This window comes from Coccinella septempunctata, chromosome 2, assembly GCF_907165205.1.
Source record: "Coccinella septempunctata chromosome 2, icCocSept1.1, whole genome shotgun sequence".
NCBI classification, from domain to species: Eukaryota; Metazoa; Arthropoda; class Insecta; order Coleoptera; family Coccinellidae; genus Coccinella; species Coccinella septempunctata.
In genome coordinates, this window is record NC_058190.1 from 13,122,915 (window position 1) to 13,146,632 (window position 23,718).

The 23,718-nt window shown below is 34.6% G+C and overlaps 2 protein-coding genes across 3 annotated transcripts; one reads left to right on the forward strand and one right to left on the reverse strand.

Moving 5' to 3' along the window:
* The first annotated feature begins 2,468 nt into the window (after nt 1-2,468).
* On the forward strand, nt 2,469-9,307 carry LOC123307889. Of its 2 annotated transcripts, none has more exons than XM_044890369.1 (6): nt 2,469-2,650; nt 4,508-5,013; nt 5,418-5,525; nt 5,814-5,915; nt 8,304-8,459; nt 8,514-9,307. In XM_044890369.1, the coding sequence occupies exons 3-6, from the start codon at nt 5,499-5,501 to the stop codon at nt 8,580-8,582; spliced, it is 354 nt and encodes a 117-aa protein (XP_044746304.1). In that variant the 5' UTR covers nt 2,469-2,650; nt 4,508-5,013; nt 5,418-5,498; the 3' UTR covers nt 8,583-9,307. The 2 variants fall into 2 exon arrangements, with proteins under 2 accessions (XP_044746304.1, XP_044746303.1); XM_044890368.1 differs by having other exon boundaries at nt 5,426-5,525.
* A 4,355-nt stretch (nt 9,308-13,662) lies between these two features.
* LOC123308081 (G2/mitotic-specific cyclin-B1-like) lies at nt 13,663-22,790 on the reverse strand. Its single transcript, XM_044890623.1, has 2 exons — nt 22,772-22,790; nt 13,663-14,995 (listed from the first exon to the last, which is right to left on the reverse strand). Exon 2 carries the CDS (start codon nt 14,846-14,848, stop codon nt 13,874-13,876), a length of 975 nt encoding a protein of 324 aa, XP_044746558.1. The 5' UTR covers nt 14,849-14,995; nt 22,772-22,790; the 3' UTR covers nt 13,663-13,873.
* Nucleotides 22,791-23,718: the final 928 nt, after the last annotated feature.

Consider the following 23,718-nt stretch of genomic DNA (forward strand, 5'->3'; position numbering starts at 1 on the left):
ACCGATTTAACCGAAGTTTTTGCTCCGTCAACTAAATTTAAGCAGTAACAAGATAACGACCATACATGAGGATATTTTTTGAAATTTTTGTTTGGATATGCTTTTTGACTCCCACTGTGTTAGCTCCATTTTCGTACCTTAACCTCGATAATATTGACTTTGACATGAATTATATCATTCATGTGACAAGGAAAATCCCAGTGAGTCTCGCTCCTTAACAATCGTTTTATAAGCCACAAAAGACTCTCTCACATCTACGTTTTCTGATGATAGAGCACTGAAATTGAAACATTATACAGGCACTTTTTTTACGTAGAATCCAGTGGCGTGCTCGCCTTCTTAGCAGGATTTTTAATTACGAAGCTATGACCAAAGGTTATGTTTTTTTAAATGGGAACACTAGTTTTCTGTGCAATTTTTTGAAAGCTTAATTTTTACTGATTTCGAAAATATATAATATTATATGGTTTGTTATAATGTTAACAAAACAATGACGAATTTTCCTCTAAATATATATGATCTGCTGTTCTATAATAATGTAACAACATACAGACTACTATATAATTTCCTGATAGCTTCAAACATAAAGCTTTGAAATCCTCACTTCGACTTGTGTTGTGATGTGTTTTTTTCCCCCCTGATCCTATTCTTCCTTATCTTTTAGTGCTTCGTGTACATGTCTGGGAAACGTCAGTGTGTCCTTTCACCCCCTCCGAGTATTTGATTCTTAAGAGTAAAAGTGTAAAAATACTTGGAAACGTAATTGGAACACTACCCGTTCCATGAGATAGTGTGTCATTCGACCATAAATAGTTCTGGTCCGAGAAGGCTATTTGTTTGATGTGCGGATGGAATTCGACCTAGCATATAGTAAAGGATAAAAGAAGAAGAAGAGTATAGAATCCTACCAATTCTTTTTGATTCTACAGGGTAAGAAAGGCTTGGTTCAGTCTAGGTGGGACGGGTGGGATGAGAATTATAAAATATTCCCGGATGAGGGACAATAATCCTGAAATAGGTCTACAGTTTGGGTTCATAGGTTTCAGCCTCTCTGGAAATTCCTGCGCTGGTTCATGACTAACTCGCATTGTCGACAATTGTCGTCTCCATTATTGGTCATCTCTATATGTGTAATATTAATTCTTTTTATTTCTTTCATGAATAGTTCTCAGTTACAATAATTTCGAATACCTACGAAACTTCCCATTTCCATAAATACTCTCATTATCAAAGGAGTTAATACACCTGTCATGAATAAAATCATCTGAAACTTTATAATGGGTGAACTCGATGTATGGAAAATAATATACCATTTGGATTGATCACTACTTAATGAGTTACTTACAGTTATAACATTGTTAGAAGGTCATTTCGAACATTGCCGGTTAACGAATTCCTTACTGAAATTCGAATAAAATCAATAGGAAAATGTTCAATCCTGAAGAGTTATACCGAAAAGATAAGAAAAATAATTGCTATGGTAAGTTCTTCAGAAATTACTTCAATTAAAAGCTACCCGACTCACTTAAATTTATTATTTATAATCAGAGCGGGTTTGGCAAATACCGATAAAAGATTTATGTTTTCTGATTCAATAAAGTACCATGAAGGATATTTCTTGTCGCCATCAGCCATCACTCGAAATTTCCTCAATATATTTGAAGGTATATATAATATATATATATATATATATTTTCTTTTGAAAAAGAGTGTTACAAATGTAGCGAGAGTAGAGATTATTAAATTAATTTTTATCAATATACATATTGGTAATGTCGTTTGGGCTGACAAATTTTTTTCGCTTTCATTTTGGCTCTACGAAATGAATACTTCTCACGAAAATAAGTTTTTCTGATAGATAGATCTATCAGGAACAATGTCCAATAATCAGAAAATACTGAGATGACATAATTGTGCATACTACAAGTGGAGTATGATTGATCACACAGGGTTTAATGCACTGGATAAGCAAGGAATAACCAACAAACATGAACTGATCAATCTGGCCCCAGTTTGTTTGAACGCAGGATTCAGTAGTTATGGAAGTTTTCATTTAATTGGGTTCAATCACAAATTGTAAATTTTTATAAAAAACGGCAATTCTACTTTTACCCACATCGCTGAATAGGTTGTAATCAAATTACCTTTCCTTCAATGTATCACAAACCATATATTCCTATTTGAAAAAATAAATTGGAGAGATGCGGGGCGTAGGGTATGAGAAATATCAAACTCAAAAAAGCATGCGATAAATTACTTTCGAAATTAAAAATCGACGGGTGCCAAGATATTCCTTAATCATTCTTCGTACAAGAAATATTGACGAGTAGCGTTACTTTTTTGGCACGCTGATAATATCGTCACAATAATTCCATCAAAGTCCACATTAAAATGGTGGAAACTTTTTTCTCTCACAGTTGTAATGATTTAATTGTTTTTGAGAAACCTAATATTTTCAGTTTTAGATAGTTTGGATTTCATCAAGATGACTGTGGATTTTTTCTTCTCGAATGGGGCGGCAAATATTTTGACTCGCATCACACAGTTATCGCTACTGAGTTGGACTGTTGTTCAGATTATTTATTTCATGAAATTTCCAAGTGAACAATTCATGTGGGATTTCGGATACTCGTTTTTTGCTCTATCTTATGTGAGTACTGTCACCTATCCTGCTATAGATAAAACCTTTGAGTATTCAATACTCAAGGATAAAACATAAGCAACGAGGAAATTTTTTACTTTTGTGAATTCAGTAGCGGAAGATTTCTCCTGAGCACCTGAGAAAAAATAATTGATTCGATATGCAATATAACATATCAGATGGTAAATAGATTTATTTAATATGAAACTGAGAAAATAGCAGGAGAAAAAAAAGCTGCTTGTTCACGATACCTTTATCGTTCATGATGGACTGTGCTCTTATTGAGTTCTACCTTTGAGTATTCAACTCAATGGTTCTACCTGAACACCAGTAAATCTTACAGATTCATTTGTCCGTGTTGATGTAAACTCATGAAGTATTATGTAATGTAGTATCTACTGCTGCTTTTCCAAATATGCTAATATTTCGTATGTCGTTGATCGATATGAAAAGTCTAATTCTCCTACTACTTTTCTTCATTAAAAAGAGAATTATAAGTATAACACTTCAGCATTCCGAAATTCAAATACACTGCGCAAAAAAATTAACGCACATTCTGAAAATCTCAATTTTAATGAAAGTTAACTATACATTGACTTTATAACTAATTTTCTATGTTCTCTCGGGAAGGTTTTGACCGAAAAAAGACACATTAAATGGAAGAAAAATTCAGGATTTCACCGAATCATATGTGAAAGAAGAGAAATGAACAATTTTCAGAATACTGAAATGATGATTAGTAATTTAATACTTGGTATTTCCACTCCTTGCGGTAATTACAGCTCGGCAATGACGGTTAATACTCAAAATGAGTGATCTTGAAATGTTCTGATCTAATCCTTCCCAGATTTCTCCGAGTTGGATTCCTAAGTCATTAAGAGTAGCTGGATGATTTTCTGAACTTCTCAACCTGCTCAATCGGATTGTGATCTGGACTTCTTGCTGGCCATTCCATTCGAGAGACTTCAACCTCTTCAAGGTATTCCTGAACGATGCGCGCACGATGGGGTCTGGCATTATCGTCCATAAAAATGAAATTTTCACCAATGTATGGGGCAAATGGCACTACACCCTCTTCAAGAATGTTGCTTATATATTTTATAGATGAAATTCTCCATAAGCGCGTTGAGAAAATAACAATCAGGGGTAGATCAGTAAAACACGCTTTTATTGGCAATTATAATCTTAGACGATCCATTTCGGCCATGGGGCCATCATCAGGTCAGCGTCGAGGGAAATATGTAAAATTATATTGACTATCTTTGAAATCAAAATCAAAATTTAGACAAGTCGTAGATATATGCGTTAGCTCGTTCAGCGTTCTGAATGGAATGCTCGTTTTTCGGACATTCATACCTGTCTCCCTGCATCGCTGCAACATTCTGGACACACTTGTATGGGAAACTCCAAACCTTTCTGCAATTCTTGTGTATGTCCACCCTTCTTCTCGCAAAACTACCACTTGTGCACATTCCTCTTGGGTCAAATTGCGTGTTTGGCGTTGCATAGCGATCGAGTGTAGAAAATCAAACGAAAGAAAAACTATTGATTACTAGAATTGATCGAGAACAACTGATTTTAGAATGGAGCCAATACATTCAAAATCTGATAATATCATCTTTTTTTATTACTACTGGGAAAAAACATCTGTATTGAAGAAAACCGTTGAAAGTGGATAACATATGCATGCATAATTCTGTTACAAATAATTATCATTGAGAACACCTTCAGTTGTAGAATAAAGTTGAGAGATTTCCATAATGTGCGTTAATTTTTTTGCGCAGTGTATTTATTCCCTTACACTGTCCATAAAACAAACTCTCTTTCGAGAGAATTTCATTCATACTATTTTTTATTCATTTGTAGGTTTTCACAATGATATCAATAAAGTACATTCAAAAAAAAGATATGGATGCAATGGATGCATGTATCGAAAAGTACTTCTGGAATATAAAATGCTGTGGCTCGGAGTTGCTCGTAACATTTTCGGAACGAGTGCGAATTGGAAAAATTTTAGCATGGATGCAGTTCCTCATTGGTGCAACAAATGGTGTTCTTTTTTTGCCTTTCGAATCCGAGCGGTTGGATTTATTTTTTATTATAACTTTTCTCACGAAATATTATCCAGAATTTTACCGTTACTACAAATATATATTTTTTTGCTTACTTTCATGGGGGACAACATTAGTAATAACTCAAGCAAATATTTATTTGTATCACATCATTCAACTCGATTTTCAGTATAAATTACTGACCAAACATGTAGAAGATATCGAAATAGGTATCGAACAGGATTATCTGAATGAGAAATATGATCTAGAAATAAGAAGAAGAATGAAAATCTGTGTGGCGCATTTTCAAAAATTGACCGAGTAAGTTTGTATCGCCATCAATTATCGAACAAAATCAGCAATTTGCAATGCCCAATAGAGATGAAAAAAAAAATAATTTCAAAATATCGGCACAAGGAGCCTACGAATCTGAAAATATCAGCAATGTAACTAAGGAATTGAAAACTGAATTGAAAATAAAAGATAACCATTTTGATTTTGGGCAACAATAGTAATTTTAATGAACGGAAAACAGCGTTTTTTAGTAGGAGAATACTAGCTGTATTCGAAGTTCAAATAATTGTAGGTTTGTTATGCCTAGGCCGAAAAAAGGATGATAACTTGATATAAACCTACTTCCGCAAAGTCTCCCAAATTGTTCATATGGCTAGCATATGTTTCATATAAATGAGTATGCCAAACTTTATTTGTATAATTCATATAAGTTTTTCAGATTTCGTCAACAATTCTTGGACCTCATTTATTATGCTTTTCTGTTCGTGTTGTGGATTGGCCTTGGTGTCTCCATGTTTATTGCTTATCACCTGTTAGTTGTGAGTATTGAACTGTCAGTTAAAATTTATTTGACAGAAAGATATAAAACAAGGTAACAATGAGTCAAACTGATATATAAGTCGTACGCTGAAAACCCTCACTTTCAGTTTTCCTTTTTGAAGGGGATTTTATTCGTCTTTTTTGTGTGTGAATCGGCTATATTGAGTTAACCTTGTTTTTCAACAATTCGATGAACTGCATTTGTCAAAAAAGGTGTAGGTATCTACCGAATGAAAAACATCTACCGATATGGCAGATCTACGACTCAATCGTTATTTCATTTTCAGATGAAAAATAGCGAAAACTTCATTGCATTGAGTTTTTTATGGATAACCGTTGCAGAGTGCACATGTCAGTTAAGCCTACTAGGGCAGCATTACATTGACATGGTAAATATAAACTTGAAATTTCCTGACTCTTTAGCTCTCGTCCTTCAATTATGACATTTCGTCCACAGCTGCAGTAGACACTTTTCTGAAGAATCTCGATTGAAGTTAATATCTCACCGGATTTTTGCTTAAATTTATATCGTATTGAGAGCCAAAATTTTCGTCAATACATGAATTATAAAATTATTAACCCTTTCACTATCACTGACTTATACAGGGTGTTTCATTGGGAAACGGAAATACTTAGAGGTAGTTCCAATATTCAATATTCCCCAACAGTACTGTCAGTGTCAGTATTCCGTAGACGATGCCTATTGGCCCAGTCTATAGAAGGGACCTACCCTCCATAGCCCAGTCGTTCGAGTTTTATTAGGCTTGTTCGTAGAGTGGTTCACAACGGTTGTGAACTGTACAGAGCAAGCGAAAATGGATTTTCTCTGCCCTAAAATGGAATTGCGCTTGCACTGTTCAGTTTACAACCGTTGTGAACCACTCTACGAACAAACCTATTGTTATTACGTATACGCCCTCAATAGTCGTATACGTGGCACCGAGATGGCTCTGGAGATACCACATTACTGTCTTTGTAGCCGAGATACAGGATGTTTAATGAATTCTGCTCGTTTTTTCCTGAGGCCACATCTGACGAACCACCTGGTATATTTTCTTCATATTTGGCAAACGTGTATCTTATTCAAAGCTCAAATGTATCATTCAATAACCGCTAGGAAAATCCAGGTCCGGGTTAACACAAAATTATGAATGATTTGAGTCCTCGAAACAACACCCTATAAATCGAAATTTTGAAAATCTGTTTCAATATGTGAAAATTCCACAAAAAACTAAACTGAGAAGTGTGCTTCAAATTTTCGCGCAGACAGTGTTACTGCACAAATTTTTAACATAAAAGCATTGAGTATTAAACCCAGTTTAGGTTCAATGATGAAAGTGAAGTTTTTAAGAACTTGGATTCCTGAGAATTTTTGAAGTGACTTTTAATGATGAATTATCAAAACTATTGAATACATAATTATTTTAACATTAACCTTTCAGGTTTTTATTTTTAAGTTACTCTCTCGTCATTTCCAGAAGAAAATTGAGGCCCTGTATGTTCATAACTCATAATCGAAATTGATATCGCTTGGATATTGTTATTGAATGTTTCAGTGAAAGAATTGAGGTGAATTACACCGATTTAATTTTTTTTCAAACAATTAGGTATGTACATGTTTAAAATCGAGGGAGTTAAGATTTTGTCAAAAAAGAGTAGTATGACACGAAACTTGAGTTAGAGATGGTATAAAAACATTTATTGTATATCGTTCACAATCATAAAATGAATAAGTCACCTGCATGAAGCTTATACAGTAATAAAAAACAAATATATATATAATATAATAGATTCAGAGACTCGTTCAACTAAAAGCAGAAATAATCCAGAGCAGTTCAAATGAGGAAACACTTGAGGACAGACTTAGACAAGTTTAATAAATTCAAAATTTACACAGCGTTTACAGTGACAGAGCAATCGATGAAAATTGATTGCGAGAGCCTCTTAGTACGGGTCGGCCATGTAGAAAGGATGTAGGAAGATTGTACTCCCAAAATGGTTCCTAAGTGGACGTCAACGAAAAAAGAAAAAGAGGAAGACCAAAACAAACATGGATTGGCGGAGTACACAAAGCATTAACTGAACGGAACTTACAACCGACATATACCATCTCTTCTTAATATTCCTTGTCTAGAAGTGGGATTAGATGGTAGCTTCTTGTACACTTCCACCACCAACAACCCCCAAACATTTCCTTTTTTTTTTCATTCTAGAATAAATCGTTGCTTGCCTTCAAATGCCTGCATTATAAAAGCATTACTGAATTACTATGCTGCTTCAGAAAAATTCTCGTCTTGAGAAACAAGCAATGGAGCACGTTTGTTTGTGACTGAACTCCTCCAGCTGGGTGACACAGATAATCCGGATAATTCTGAAATTTTGTTTGTGAGTTTGAATGAGGGCTAGCTGGGCTAGGACCCGATTCTTATCGGGTCATTGTGGCATGAACATCTTATATTATTGATAACACAATTATTCAATAGACATTGGAAGACCCTGGTAAAGACGGTTCACCTTCATAATCGAGCCTGATGGGGGTCCCCTAATATTGTCTTGAGAATCTGTGGTAAAATTTTGTTGCATTCATTTCGGGACAACCTATAAATTGTGAAGATTTCTCCATAAGAAGATCTCATTTCACAATTTTTCAAGAATTGAGCATTTTGCGGTTATATCTGTCAATCGTCTTTATGGCACACCAACAATTTCCGCCGTATGTGGAAAATACCGTACGGGAAATGGCAATACCAAAAGGGTTGACGAATATCATTTTACAGGCTGAAGATTTCTTATTCACTTTAACCAGATGTAAATGGTATAAATGGAGCAATTATAATAAGAAATCATACCTCCTATTCCTCATATATGCCCAAAATTATAAAATTGTTTGCGTTGGTGGATTCATTCCCTACAATTTATCTTTAGCAATATGGGTAATGATATAAATAAATCCAAATCTTCCATCATTTAATCTGATTATTTTCCAGATGAGCCGGAAAACTATGTCTGCCCTGACGTTTTTTAGAGCAGTGAGAAGAATAGATAACGTTGCATAATACCGACCATATTCGTTAAGATTAAAGCCTACTACATATGTGGAAAAATTCCTAAAAATGTATTTTGTTTTTGTAGAGCAGTATGCATGTTAGGGTAGTTGGCACCACATAGATTAATTTGTACTAGGTTTTCCAATTATAGCTAACAATTTTATCGATGAAAAATTTGTTTGTGGAACATAATTTCGTTTTTTATTCATTAAAAAGGGACAGATTTACCATTAATAAAAAGGAAACAAAAACACTATAGGATAAATAGCTTCCACGGCTAGGTTTCCAGACCATACTCCTTTGGGTCATTCTTCTTCGTTCCATTGGCATGAAATAGCTCATTCGGGGGCCTACTCACATCACACCTACTTCTGGAATCCCTCATTGATGTTTTGAGCAATAAAAATGACATCATCAGTTCCACTTTCACTCTTCCGTCTGATTTTTCATTTCATGAATGCGTCGGTTGTAAATTAAAAATTAACAAACCTTAAATGTAACCTCGACAATGTTGATTTATAATATGAGGCTCACATGTGAGTATACCCGATAACCGATAATGACGACAGCCCTGGAAATGACGCAGCTCGACCTCAATCAAACAAGTGCCCGTGGATCAAACAAGATACTATTCGATTTATGTAATGGTACACTTTGGGATATTCGAATATTTTTCTTTTTTTGTGAAGGTGAAAGGAATGTTATTTCATTTACATTATATCACGCACAGATAGTCTCTACCTCTGTGATCAACTTTATTTGTAAGAGTTCTCAAATAAACATTATTGAAGAAATAGAAAGAATAACATTTCCGCGGCATTATTTTCCTTTTTCTTTTTTAGAGGGTTGAGTATGTTGAGGGAATCTGCTTTATGTTCGGAGATTGTGTCCTTGAGATAACGACCTGTTTGTCCTATATATGTAGACTGACAATCCCTGCAACAAATCTTGCAGAGAGTAATCTCTCAAGGGTACAACTCCAAAAGAATTGTTGAGTGATGAAATCTGCAAGATTTGTTGTAGGGATTGTCAGGCTACATATATAAGACAAACAGGTCGTTATCTCAAGGACAGAATCTCCGCTTACTACATGAGATGATATCTATAAAACAGGATGAAAAATCCATAAACAAAAGAACAGATATTGAAGGTTTGAATACTGCCTTTTACTATGAACAAAATAAAAGAAGAATTAACTTGAACGAAATCTTCAAGTTGAATGTCATTGCCATTAGTTTAGATCAAAACAGTATTCCATAGTAATTTAATTGGTTATTGGAACAGAGAAAGTGATCGGTTAAAATTCATTATGGGGATAGCAGATTTTTCTGAGCAGCCCATCTCTCTCGGCCTACACGTATATTTACTTAGATTAATCTATGCATATTTATTACTGGGCACTTTCCATCTTATTTATTTATTTATTTAATAGTTCATTTCCTACAGGTCACCCCCAATTATAGGAAATCACAAAAGAAAATTATACAATGATAACACTTTGATAGGTTTACAAAATTAGATATATAAATACGAAAAATTACACACAAGAAAAAAGAAAAACAAGGAAAAAAAAACAATTCTCAACAAAAATTTCACAAAGCAACTGAAGCGCGGAGCGAATAATAAGGACTATGGACCGGGGAGAGTCATGGAAAACGTCACAAACATTGCAACCGAATTGACCAGTTTACATGTATAATTAATGGGAGATCGAAAAAACGCATTTGTTCTCCCCGTCCCACAGTAAAAGACCATCTCATCTCTAGAATCCAAACGGGGAACCAGAAATGGTTAAGATAAAGATAAAAGCTCCGAACAATTGATCTTTTGGTTGACAATTTTATGAATAAATAGTTATGCGCAAATGTTCACCCTATCTACAGTGGAAACAGCATCGTATCTTGAAATTAAAAGGTCATGGCCATAACCTATGGGAGGGTACACGGATGTGTAAAAATCAGGAGGATTCCTGCCTCCACATTAAAAATTTGTAAAATTTTCTCTGCACCGACTCAATACATTTCCTATGACAGTCATATATGGATCTCCAAACTACGCTACAGTATTCTAATCTACTCCTTATTAAACAGTTAAACAGAGCTATCAAAGTGCTTGGATTCTGAAAGCATTTAGTATTTCGGACTATTAATCCATAAGTTCTATTAGAGGATAGTATTATCTGATTTATGTGTGGCACAAATGATCAACCACTGTCATATAAAATACCCAGATCCCTGATTTCAGTCGCTCGAGACAGTATTGTGCCATGGATATTATAATCAAGATGTATCGCTTTTTTCTTCTTCGTGTATGTCATAGCATAACATTTAGATATATTCAACTTCAATCTATTGCTCTCGCACCATGCCGAGAGGCTATCAAGTGCTGCCAGTAACCTAGGTTACTGTGCTAGCTAGCACAATCAAAGACTGAGTATTTGAATGAATATTTTCAAATCATCCGCGAATAATAAAATTGCTACATCTATAATGTCTACTACATCATTTATAAATAAAAGAAAAAGTAAAGGAACCCTGAGGATTCCAGATGTTGCACTGAACTCGATGGAGCGGTAATTTTCAACCTCAACAGTACAAAGTCTTTCCGACAGATATGATTTTATTAGGTCGATCAGTTTGGGGCCGAAACCAAATGTATTTTTCAACTTGTTAACTAAAATGTTATGGTCTATCTTGTCGAAGATAGATCCATCGATTCCAGCACTTTTTCTATAAAAGAAACAAGATTAGTTGTGGTGGATCTTTTCGGCATGAAACCATGCTGGTTAACTATAATTATGTTGCGGACATTTGACTGTAGAGTATGATCTCATAAATCTTCGAAAAATTTGATAATATGGGAATCGGTCGGTAATTTGCTTAGAACATAGAATATCAGGAAGGAGCTTTTTTGAATAAATGTGACGGGAATTGTGCGACGGAAACGGTCATATTGGTCTTCCAAGTTCTGATTTGAAAAGTGGCAGACTTGGAAGTCAAATGATTCTGATATCCGTGGCCAAATGAACGAAGTGATGTTTTAACTTAGTTTTGGTAATTTGGATTCTTGAAATTTGCTGGAAATAAGGATTTTGGATATTTTAGCGTGAATAATTCATAGGTAGGTGATTTTTTAAGCTGAATATCAGTTATTAATTATGAGTTTCTGAATTTCATGACATAACAAGGTTATCCCATGACAATAACACTCCATGGGCGTAAGTGATGTTAAGTCATAGACCTTAATACCATTAAGGATATAGCCAAGCAGTGTTAGGCGGGGTGAATTTCCGCTTTGATTATTATCAATTTGAACGAGCGTGAAAAATCTTCTGACTTTACGACAATGCTTTCCTAATTTTTTTGATTAATCAGAATCAACTGACTATTGAAGTTAGTTTTTTGGAAACTTCATTGTCCTACGCCACTGTTGAAACGGAAATATATGTCGGCCATATTTCTCCTCTATTCCGGTCAAATTGAAATGAGCAATATGCTCCTTCCTGTTATTTTATATTCTAAGGTAATTTGGAATAGTCGATTTATCGCCCTTTTTAAAAACTGGTACAATTTTCGACCGTTTCCCAACTGAAGGATATATGCTCATGGATGCAGAGATATTAAAAATATGCGTCAAAGGCGCAGCAAGTACTCAAATGCTGTCCTTCATCACAAAACTCGGTACTCCATCAAGCCTGGCAGTGCGTTTATTGGACAATTTTTTTGAGACCCGTTATATATCGCCTTCTGTGATTTTAACAACATTGATTAGTAGGCTAGCATCATCCTCAACATCTCCAAGCTCATAAGTACCATTTGGCTCACTCTATACGCTACTGAAGCGCTGTGCAAACGCATTTACAATATCCTGCGGTTTATTTAATATTTCATGACCATCGCTTAATACACCTGGTACTCGAGAATGACCTTTGATTTCCTGTACAAATGACCAAAAATCTGAAGGATCTGTTATTGATCTCTCTTGGAAAGTTTTAACGTAATCTCTGTAGGCAGTGTTAATTTGTAACTTAAGCAAACTTCCTGAGTTTACTATATCGAACACGATTGAAGTCATTGTTGATTTTTTTTATAGTTTCTTAGGGCCGCTTCTTTGAGATAAATAGGGTTAATAATTTCGGATGAGTACCATGAGTGAAATCGTCTTTTTCTTCTGGTACCGTGAGCTCAAATATTTTAATTAAAATTGAATAAAATTGGTGGCATGACAAGTCTGGATCACTCTCATTTTTAACAGATGACCAATCGGTTTCCCATATATATCGGTACATATCCACATAATGTGCCCTCGAGAAATTATATTTACGAGATGTATAGCAAGGACTCGAGTCTGAAAAATTAGAATTTCTTATATATTGCTCTGAAATGAGATATTTCCATTGGCGGATGATACGAATCCGCTGTTACAAGCGAGCATAGTGAGCCTGCAACATTACTCTCAAAATTTTTATAATAGTTCAGGGACTTACACCAATAAGGTGTAATTGAGGATCATACTCTAACTGAGTTTGTTTAACTCTATCAATAAATTCGGAAAATTATTCTTCAGGGCATTTCCTCATGTATGTACCTTTGTAAGAAATCATCTATAGTATTTTTATCTTGAAACCAAACTTGCTATTTAATAAAAGCTTTAGCTGAGACTTATACCTATTGCTTACTTATACAGGCTTTATACAAAATGATATGAAAATGTCCCCCTACGAACCAAAGTTATTTACCTCTTTTTACCTGCTTTTTTTCTGATTTCGCATAGGGACCGAAATATTTAGGGTGTTACACTTTTAAATTGATAAACTGTATGGGTAACTGGGATATGAGAAGCTTTCTGGAAACTAGGTGGAAGTCTGGCATAGATGGATAGCCAGTTTCATCAAAGTTCATCAAATAAATCAAACTTTCTTTCGAAATTGGAGAAGAGAGAATGTCATTCGCTAGAACAATAGTAATTGCAAATAATTTATAATGAGGTTCTCTTTATTCAGAAAATGTTCATCGTAGATAAAATTACATAATCAACAAATATATGCATAATATTCATAATAATTTTTTTATATTTACAAACATAGCATAATAATAGCATAATATTCATAATAAATTTTTTATATTTAAAAACAAAAATAACATATTGTAAAGAGGAAGACGATGAAGCTCACAAAAATGTCACAGCCGCATTCAGGTCAGATCTCTATGAAGAATGCCTATTAAATAATACTCAATGAGATCAAAATATTCTTTGGAAATTATCACTATTGAATAAACCCCTCCTTATTGATCTTATAATTATCTGAATCGGCTGAGGATAGCTGGTTCTTTTAATTGCTGGAATGTGCTGATCAGAAAATATTCAGGTTGTGCATATTTCTTATACAAAATTGAGCGTGTTCCTGCATTTCCAATAATCAAAAGGCTATGCACCAACAAACGGATAACAGGCCTCAATGTTGATAAAGTATAAGAAGTATACTCCATTTCAGCAGTCCAGATTTTATCCAGATCTTCTTCGTTTTTCAGTAAAGCCCTAGATAAGCAATACGCTGCTGCCCCCTGAAGTGATGGCTTTATCGTACACGTTCTATAATTTAAAAAGAAAATTTCGATTAGGTACATCGCTAGGGTATGCTCTAATATCGTCATTCTCACTAAACGATTGCACCTATGCAGAAATGAAACAGGAGAAGGAAACACCACATTGAACTCTAAAACGCTGCATATTTTCTTCTCTATGGAGAGTATTTGAGTACTGCTGTATTCTCTATCAGTTAAAAGACCTAATTCACTTGTAAAGGGTAAATCACTTTGCCGATGTTCGACTTTCAATGCGATTCTGAGCGAGCCAATCGCTAATAAATTCAGGAACTGCACAGGTGTGTTACGTTTTTCCTGCAGAAATCTATCGAATATGGCCACAGAAAGGTGAAGGATTTCGGCTGGTACTCCTACATAATTACAGATGTGAAGAAGATAATTCAAAGTACCTTCTCTCAGCTCTAGAGTTATAGAATGATCTTTCAAAAAATCTTCTTTTAAGAAATATTTGTGCTCCATTTCCCTTTCGAAAACATAATTATCATCTACGTATTCATCGCTGTAGCAGAGCATATCATAGTGTGGTTGTTTGAATAATTCTATTTCTTGCGTTGATCTTCTAATACCGCTATTTGAGATATTTTCATAATTATTATCCATCTCGAATTCACGAGCAAAAATGGTAATTCTTTCTTCTTGAGTGAATTTCGGCAAATCTTCGATCTTCATATTTTCCAGTTTTTCCAACTTCTTTGATATTTGTGGTACATCTTCATCTAACGGAATATGATCTATTTTTACACTATTCGTTGGACATTCCGACCTTGACTCAGGAGTTATATAGTCATTACTGTTTGTGATGTCCAGTTGAGTATTCTGAAAAAAAATTGTTCCATTTGAAAACTCTTAAACACCAAACGTCGTAGCGACTCCAGTTATACAGAGTATTTCATATAGTTGGTTGAATTTTAATAACTCAATTGTTATCAACAATTGAGACACCCGGACATGTCCACCTGGTATATCAAAATTTAAGTAGGTATACATAAAATGTGGTGAAATAATTTGAGGACTGTTTTGGTTTATTTGTAGATATTTGAACTTTTGATTGGTATACATAGTGAATACAATTTCGTTGACTCATGACATTGTGTATCAAAAAATTAGAAGAGACCAAAAATTCCGGTCCGCGGTTAGGTAGGCACATTTTTATTGAATAGGTATTTGAAAACAATTATTACACATATAGAATATAAACATTGATTCTTAAGCCCCCTAAGTAGTCAATAATTACACTTACATGATTATGAATGATCACGGTCTCAATCTTATTTGAGCTCTTCAGTACCACATAACTCAACCAGTGATGACGAACAATCTTCAAAGCATTTCGGTCTAAAAAGTGTCCGGAAAATACTTAAAATAGAAGTTTGGTATAAATATTTGTTTTATCATTTTAATTCTACTCCTTTCCTTATAAATTGAACCTTGTCGATTGAAAATAAAAAAAGAAATAAAAAAATTGCAGGTTTGTATTCAAAAACTTCAATTTACTTGTCAGATGAGAAATATCACACGGTATATGAGACAAAATAAATTCAAATAGAAATTTGAGAAGAGCGAAAAAAACTGATGAAAGATGTGCTGTTTGTTTGAGTGACACAAATTTTCTATTGTTTTTATGATATTTTGAAATCAGAATATTGTAATATTTTTATATTTTTGATCATGAAAAATAATATTCCTGATAAAACGAAAACACTAAATTCGAGTCAAAGATAGTTGATAGTTAGGAAGGGGTCAGGGCCGGATTAAGACCACTTGGCGCCCGGGACACAAGATATTTTTTCGCCCCCCCTCCCCCATATTACAATAATGATCATTTAAAAAATGAACCTCTAGAGATATTTTCATAATGAAGTTGTTTCATCGCAAAGTAAAAGCCAGCAAAAATTATGAGGAACATATGATACAGATAAAAAAAGGTGAATTGAAAACAAGTTAGGTGTTTTCAATTCACCTTTTTTATATGAACTAGGTATCGCTGAGAAAAAAATTAAGAGTAGACCAATGTGAAGAATGCATTAGACAGTTCAATATTCGCAAAAAAATCCTGCAAAATTTAAATTTTTTTCATACAGCCGTTTTTTTTGTGTTTCACGAGACTGAATTTCTGAAAACGATGGCGATTTTATTTTCTATTCACTATAATATCGGAAAAATTATATTTTTTCTCTACTTCTCAGCATTTGAGATTACGGAATGAAAATACATATTCTCAAAATTTCTGCAGCTCTTCCTATTTCCTCCCAATCCTCAAATTCAAAATGTTTTTTATTAAATCTTCGTTTGTGGTATACTATATGTCGCATTGTTCCCAAAATAAAATTCTATCAAACTCCCTCGTTCTGACTAGGTCATTTCAACTTGTTCGTCAGTAGTACTCACTAACGAACATTCAAAATACTCGTCCACAGACCAAGTGTTATTTCCTTTGAGTCTGCGTTTAAAACTGACAACTATCGGATCGCTCCGAACGACGCAGGGGTTCAGTTCGCAATACGTCCACACTGACCATTGAACTTTCTTTAGTTCAATGACACTGACAAACCGACGACGGAAGTCATAAAATTTGGGGTTGGGATTTTCATTGACGTTGAACTAACCGTACGTGCCTGAACATGATGAAAAATTCAAGAATATTCAATTTAAAAAAAACAAAACGTTTCTCATATTTTTCAGACAGAAAAGTTGGTAGTTATGAAAGACAACATATATCCAAAATATGTATCGCAAAATAACCCCTTCAACCAGGAAAGCGTGGAATGGAGGTCAAAATTCACTTGGGGGCATCAAAATTTTTAAAGAATTTAATCAACAATTGAATTGAGCTTTGTGTGCCTTTGTGATTGCTCTACTTGGCCTAAGCACTCTCATTCCATTCACTTTTATCTTTTCTTTTGCACAATTAACACCCTCCAATGAAATATATTATGGCGTAAATCGACAGTACTATTAGAAATATAAAAACAGAAACAATAAAATAAAATCACATTCCCGTCTATTTCCATACCGCAAAAATTCGTTTTCGATGCGTGCGCTTTCTATTCACCCTGTATTGCAGACTAGTCACTGCTAGTCACAATATTCCCGAATGAATAGAATGCGCTGGAGCTCGGGCATCGAAGAGGCGGTGGGGAAATAGGCAACGTATGGATGGAGAGTAGAGAGAAGGAGAACGATCGCTGCTTTGAGACCACAGATTTTTTGTCCCCTAAAATATGTACCAATAGGGTAGTTCATGCTTTTGCCAACAGGCGCGCTGGCCATCACGAGAGTGCGAAATTTTGTTTACACAAATCAAATTGTAGTTGGCTCGTTGGCTGAGTGAACTGTTTCCCTGGTGACAGATGATAGGAATATTATTATTTTCGATTTTTTATAAGAGAACAACATATGACCATGGTGAAATGTTGAAGCGTGCGCTAGTATAAGAGTGTTTTGGCATCGGAAAGAAAAGGAAAAGAGATAAAATTTCCGACAGCATTTTCGAGAGAAATTTGGAAAAAACCTTATATCAAGAAACAACTCCGAATCTATTTGTGTGTCAAGAGCACTTTTGCGATGAAGATATCAAAAAGATGATGGATTCATTATAAACGAAATCGAAATTGTCATCCCTCGTGAGAAGCTGACTCTTCTGAATAAGAATATCTAACCAATAAAACTACATGGTTCAGAAGTAAATATTCTTGAAGAATTTTGTTGGCATAACATAATATATGGTTTATATCGGTTTTCAGCTGAGTATTGGCAAAAGAATCTACTCTAATACCTAAGTGATAAATCTGAGACTGCTACCTTTTGTTGTCTTGATGTGTACTACTCCTCACTACGGATTTATATAATTTTGAAGATTACGGTAAACCAACTAACATAGCTGCTTTCAATAAACAATGATAAACAAAAGTAGGTACAATTTTTTTGATCAGTGATTTCTTTTGAATTTCATTAATTTCGACTTGCATTTTATTGCATATAATTCAGAGAACTCATATTCAATATAGATTTGGAGAAAGGTATTTGAGAAATCATCAGAAAAACCACGATGACACATAACCTTAAATAAAATGAAGGCTGTTCATTTTAAATCATTGAACTCTATGGGAACTTCTCATAGAGTTCAATGTTTCAAATTGACGCTTGAATCCCCACCCCTTATCGATACCCGCTGTAATCGCAGCGACACCTATCCTACGTTTCCCGTTTTCGGGGACACATTTTTAGTACGTCGATCGTTTTCCTTCTCTCTACTCTCCATATAGGCAACGGTTCGTTGAAAAGTACACCGAAAGTATATGACGACTGATATCGATCAAAACAGTATGTTTCTATTATTTGGAATCGGTTTTCCCGATTTCAGTGATTTCCGTATTTATATACTGTTACTAACAATGAATTCGCCCCCAATACTGAATTCGCCCAGGGCAATTGCCCTTTTTGCCCTGGGGTTAATCCGTCCCTGGAAGGGGTTACATCTCACGGGGCCCTCAAGGTCTATTGTGCCCCCTAACACAGCTGTTCTGAACATGCCCTGCACATCTCGCCTAAGATAAGTTTGACTTACTTCTATTCAATTAGTCCCAGAACTCTCGTTCATTTTACTCAACTGAAACAAGTAGAACAATAATCCGCCTGGTATGTTTCCAACAAAATTTACTCCAAAAATAATGTAAACTTTATTACGACAAATTCTAAGGGGATTCAACTTAAAAAAAACATTGTTACGTCCAACATATAAATTTCTTTAATGCAAACAACAGAATATTAAAGAAAATAATGATTTTCAATGATAAAAACTGATTTCAAGATTTGAAGGAATATTTGAACCCAGGCTCATTCTAGCGCCTCGAATTCAGTGTTTGTTCTATCAGGAATATTATTTTTCATGTGAATAAAAAAATATTGGAGGAACTTGTTGAATTTGTGAAATCAGCCATGTAGATTCGGGAACGTTATTAATTATGAAACTTAGGCAAAGAAAGAAAGATGTAAACAGGAGATTTGTAGTTAGTGAAGAATATATTAAATTCTACCGAACGTGCCCTTCGTCCAGCATCAGCATTTTTTTTCCTGGGGAAAAAAGTAGAAACTCACCTTTTTCCCGGGAAAAAGTTATTTCGAAAAGTGATATTTTATAACCTGTCAACAGAGATAAAATGTAGAATTTTTTTCCCACCACAGAAAGAAACTTGATGTTTCTTCTAAGAATAATGTATTCTACTAATTACTTCACGTGAAATGCAAATAATAGGTAGCGTACTGAGCAATATTATTGAAACACTTTTTTTTTCACCGAAGAACATTAACAATAAAAAAATACGATAGGTGCATATCGAAATTATTGAAATTAACTTCAATAACACAATTAGTCCTGAAATCTGAAATACAAAGACAATGAAAAAGTCACAATATAGAAAACTTAACACACTCTCAAGGCGGTTTCGAAATCTTGTTTCTCTAGAATGGAAATGAAATGAAAAGATTCTATAATATTTTCCTCCTTTTCGGTAAAGAATATCCTGATTGAAAAAATGAAAAATCATTTTTGAAACATCATCAACAGAGAATCCTATATCAAAGACGTCGCCAACCGCCCAATAAAACCATCATCTGGTGGAGAGAATGCCGACAAGCATGATGAACATAAAAAACTCTTGGGAAGAGGGGCAATAGGGGATATACTGAGTGAAAAATTTATATGTGTTTTTTTTCTAATTATAATTTGTATTTACGGCTTATTCGTTTGGCTTGGGGGCCCCTTAAGTGCCGGGGCCCCCTGCGCCGAGGTGTCTGCGAAGGTCTCCTCTTCGCCTCTTCTTACTTAGTGCTTCTCCCCGACTTATTGTGGGTATATGTTTTTACTAGGTGTTTTTCGCAATAATTAAAACGCATGTACATCTCTTCTAAATTACACGATTACATATTTAATACCGAAAAGGCACCTATTAGTTTCTATTTTTCCGCATGTTCCTTCATTATTTTTGTGAAATAATTTTTGGGGAATTTTTTTCAACCTACAGAGTCAAATTTCAAATACCTGTCTGACTGAAAATATGTCTTTTATGAACAACTAGCTGACTCGGCAAACCTAGTTTTGCCATTTAAATTATTTCTAGGGTAGATAATAATAACTAACTCATCGTGATTGCTCGATTGGTCGTAAGAAAAAGGAATGCCTTTTTCTCTGTTCTGTACAATTTTTTTTGGGAATATTTTGTTATATAAACCGTGCCCTAACAATAATAATAAACACAACAAAAAAAGAATTGTCAAATTTGGTGCGATCGTTTGAACAATAAAGCATTTTGAAGTAAACCATAGATCATCTTTTATTAATATAGATAGCGTAGGCATCCAGGAAAGTACTTTTGCTGATTTACCAAAATTGTTAATGAAAAAGTACTTATTCAACAGAAAGACTGATTAAATATCTATGCGGAGGACATAGAACAAAGAATTACTCTAACTAAAGCATTAGCCGTATCGATGTTCATTTTGGATTGGAACTTGAGTAAAAAGAAACGAGAAATTCATCTGACCCTATATTCAGTATTTTGTAAAAAAATTCAATTCTATTATTCTAGTAATAATTTTTTGTTTTTAATTAAGCCACTTTGTGTGTATACCTGACCTGAGGAGTTTGTCATCCACTCTCTGGTGGAGGCTTATTTTCTGTATAAGGAATGACAAAAATACATAACTGACAGTTTTTTTTTATCACAGAATTGAAATTGATAACCTTATTAAGTTAAAATCTTTACTTTTCATGTATTTCGACGTCATGCATTTTTTGATTGATGATTTTGAAGTGTTATCGAAAATATTCATTTTTCGTACTTAAGTGATTATTGATGAAAGAACATCGACGTCTCGACGTGTTTTCGATAACATTTCAAAAACATTAATCAAGTGTAGGTATGCCATATTATATCGACCTCGAAATCCTACACAAATAAAATATAATTTCGAATTTTATATAAGTTTAACCATTATGGCCCGGTTGCATAGTTGAGGTTTAAGCCAAGCTTTGAGTTGATCCTAGGTCCTAGAGTAATTTTGACAGTTCCGTACAATTTTGTCAGGTTGAACTGAGATTAGCGTCGAGAATAGGCTGAATTGAACAACCGGGCTCACTTATAATGAATAAAAGATTTAAAAAAAACTCATCAATGACTAAATCATCGTCAGCAACAAAAGATCCATTTCTAGCACAAAAAGTGTTGGGGTTGCCATTAAGATAACTCAGCTAGCTTTCCTTTGTTAGAGGGTGAATAACAAACTTCTCAATTTTACATGAAAATTTTCTTGATTTGAACTAAAGATGCTCTGTTCGAGGTCATTTGGGGCCACAAAAAGTAAATAATTAAATTTTGCCTTACTTCTCCCTAATATACAGTAATACCTACAGGTCTTATGGAATGGATTTTGAAAATATATTTTCTCTATTGCTATGGCTATTAACTTCATAATGATTTACTAATGTAATTATAACTATAATATCCCATTCTCACGAAAATTTGTTATTGTTGGTGCCCTTCGAGCTTTTTATCATGTTCATTTTTCATCTGTGCATATCTGCCAGTTATTCGATTTGTAGGGATGATAATCCAACTGTACTGCGAGCAAACACGTCCAACGAGAAACTCAATGAATTATATAATAAAGAATAATTTATTCAAAATGAAATATACTGTATTTGATAGAAAAAATTATGTCTAATACTCGTAAAAAAGCACATTTTAACAATCTCAAAAACTCACCAGTCGCGGTTCGCTTTTAAATTTTCTAGACTTTAATAAGAAATGAACACCTTGCTTATACACCCGCTATGAAAGTATCTTGTTACAACAGCAATACAATTTTATTTTATTCACGACACATACCTGATTGGAGTCACATTCAGCTATCACAGAATTTACTTTTGGCGTTTCCATTTCTTCATTAAAATTGCAACTGGTAAGATTCATGAATACAAACTATTGCAATGCCAACTTACGCACGTTTTACTTAACCAACAACACTGTTTCGTCTGTTTCGAATTGGAAATTCAAAGATCGTTGGTACCTCATTTCGTTCAGGTAAAATAGACCCAAGCAATGCCCATTGGTAGGCCCGCCCTGTCCATGCCATTGTGCAGATTACTTCCAGTGTCAATTAGTTTTCAGAATTCTCAGCTGTAATTCCATGACAATTGGGCATCTTCAATAATCCATTTTGTTTCCCCATTCAGAAAGTATATCACTTCTGGTTTTGTTTTAGATTTATATAGTACCTAGATCTTGATTTATATATAGGAAATTGAGGTTTTTATTTTTTTTTACTATTCGGTTAAGATGAAAAATATAGTGTGTAAGGAGACAAATTTTTGCTTCGTTTGAATTGAAAGGAAATTATCTCACCGATACATCTTGCATATAATAAGACCTGACAACCGAAATATTTTTGAAGAAAACCGTTATATAATACCACTCACGAGGGGCTTTACCGATTGATATTAAGTCATTGTTTTCCACCGACCAGGCCCATGTTTGTAGCAGAAACCGTTGTATATCTTATGTTTTCAGAATTAATATATTTTATAATTCTTACCGTTCAACCGTACTTTTTCTGACTCGAAAACGATCTTTCAACTTATTCTGTTATTCCTTCACTTTATTTATTTATTTATTTATTTATTTATTTAAACAACGACAAGGGTTGAGAATTAAATCTATAAACCCAACTCAAATACATTCATAATAAACAACTGAGGGAACTTTAAATACTGTGCAAACAAAACATGGTTAATAACAAAATAAAAAATTTAATTTCGACTCCATCCATCCAACCTGTTCTTAAAAGCGTTCACAGAAGGGGCCTCCACAATCGCCGTCGGTAGACCATTCCATGAACTGAATATTCTGTTGGGGAGAAACATTTGCCGAGGTGTCGACTTGAAGGCTTCCTTGGATAGCTTATACCGATGCCCTCGCAAGCTGTTATTATTGAGGCAATACATGTCCTGGATCTCTCCACCGAAATGGCCATGAAGGGCTCGGAATGTAAAAATGAGATCCCCCCTAGTCCGGCGTTCAGCAAAGCTTGGCAAACCAAATATGCGAAGACGATCCTCGTAGGTTGGACGCACATATGAGTATGGTAGACGTGTAATCCAGCGTTGAACAGACTCCAGGAGAATTTCTTCATACCTGGTTGAAGGCCACCATACTTGTCCAGCATACTCGATAATAGGTCGTATGTAAGTTTTATATAGAAACATCCAGGTTGTTATATCGGAGTTCTTAAAAGTTTTACTTAGCATATAAACCATCTGCTTCGCCCTTCCCGTGACTGACTCGACATGAGCGGACCAGCTGAGATCGGAGGTAAGAGTTACTCCAAGGTCGACGTGACGAGTCACTGGCTGTATTTGATGACCGTCAATGAAATAGGACACCATCGGATTGCTTCTGCCCATGTGGAGAACGCAACATTTTTCAATGTTCAGAGGTAACATCCATTCATGGCACCATCTGGAAAGAGCATCCAGGTCTTCC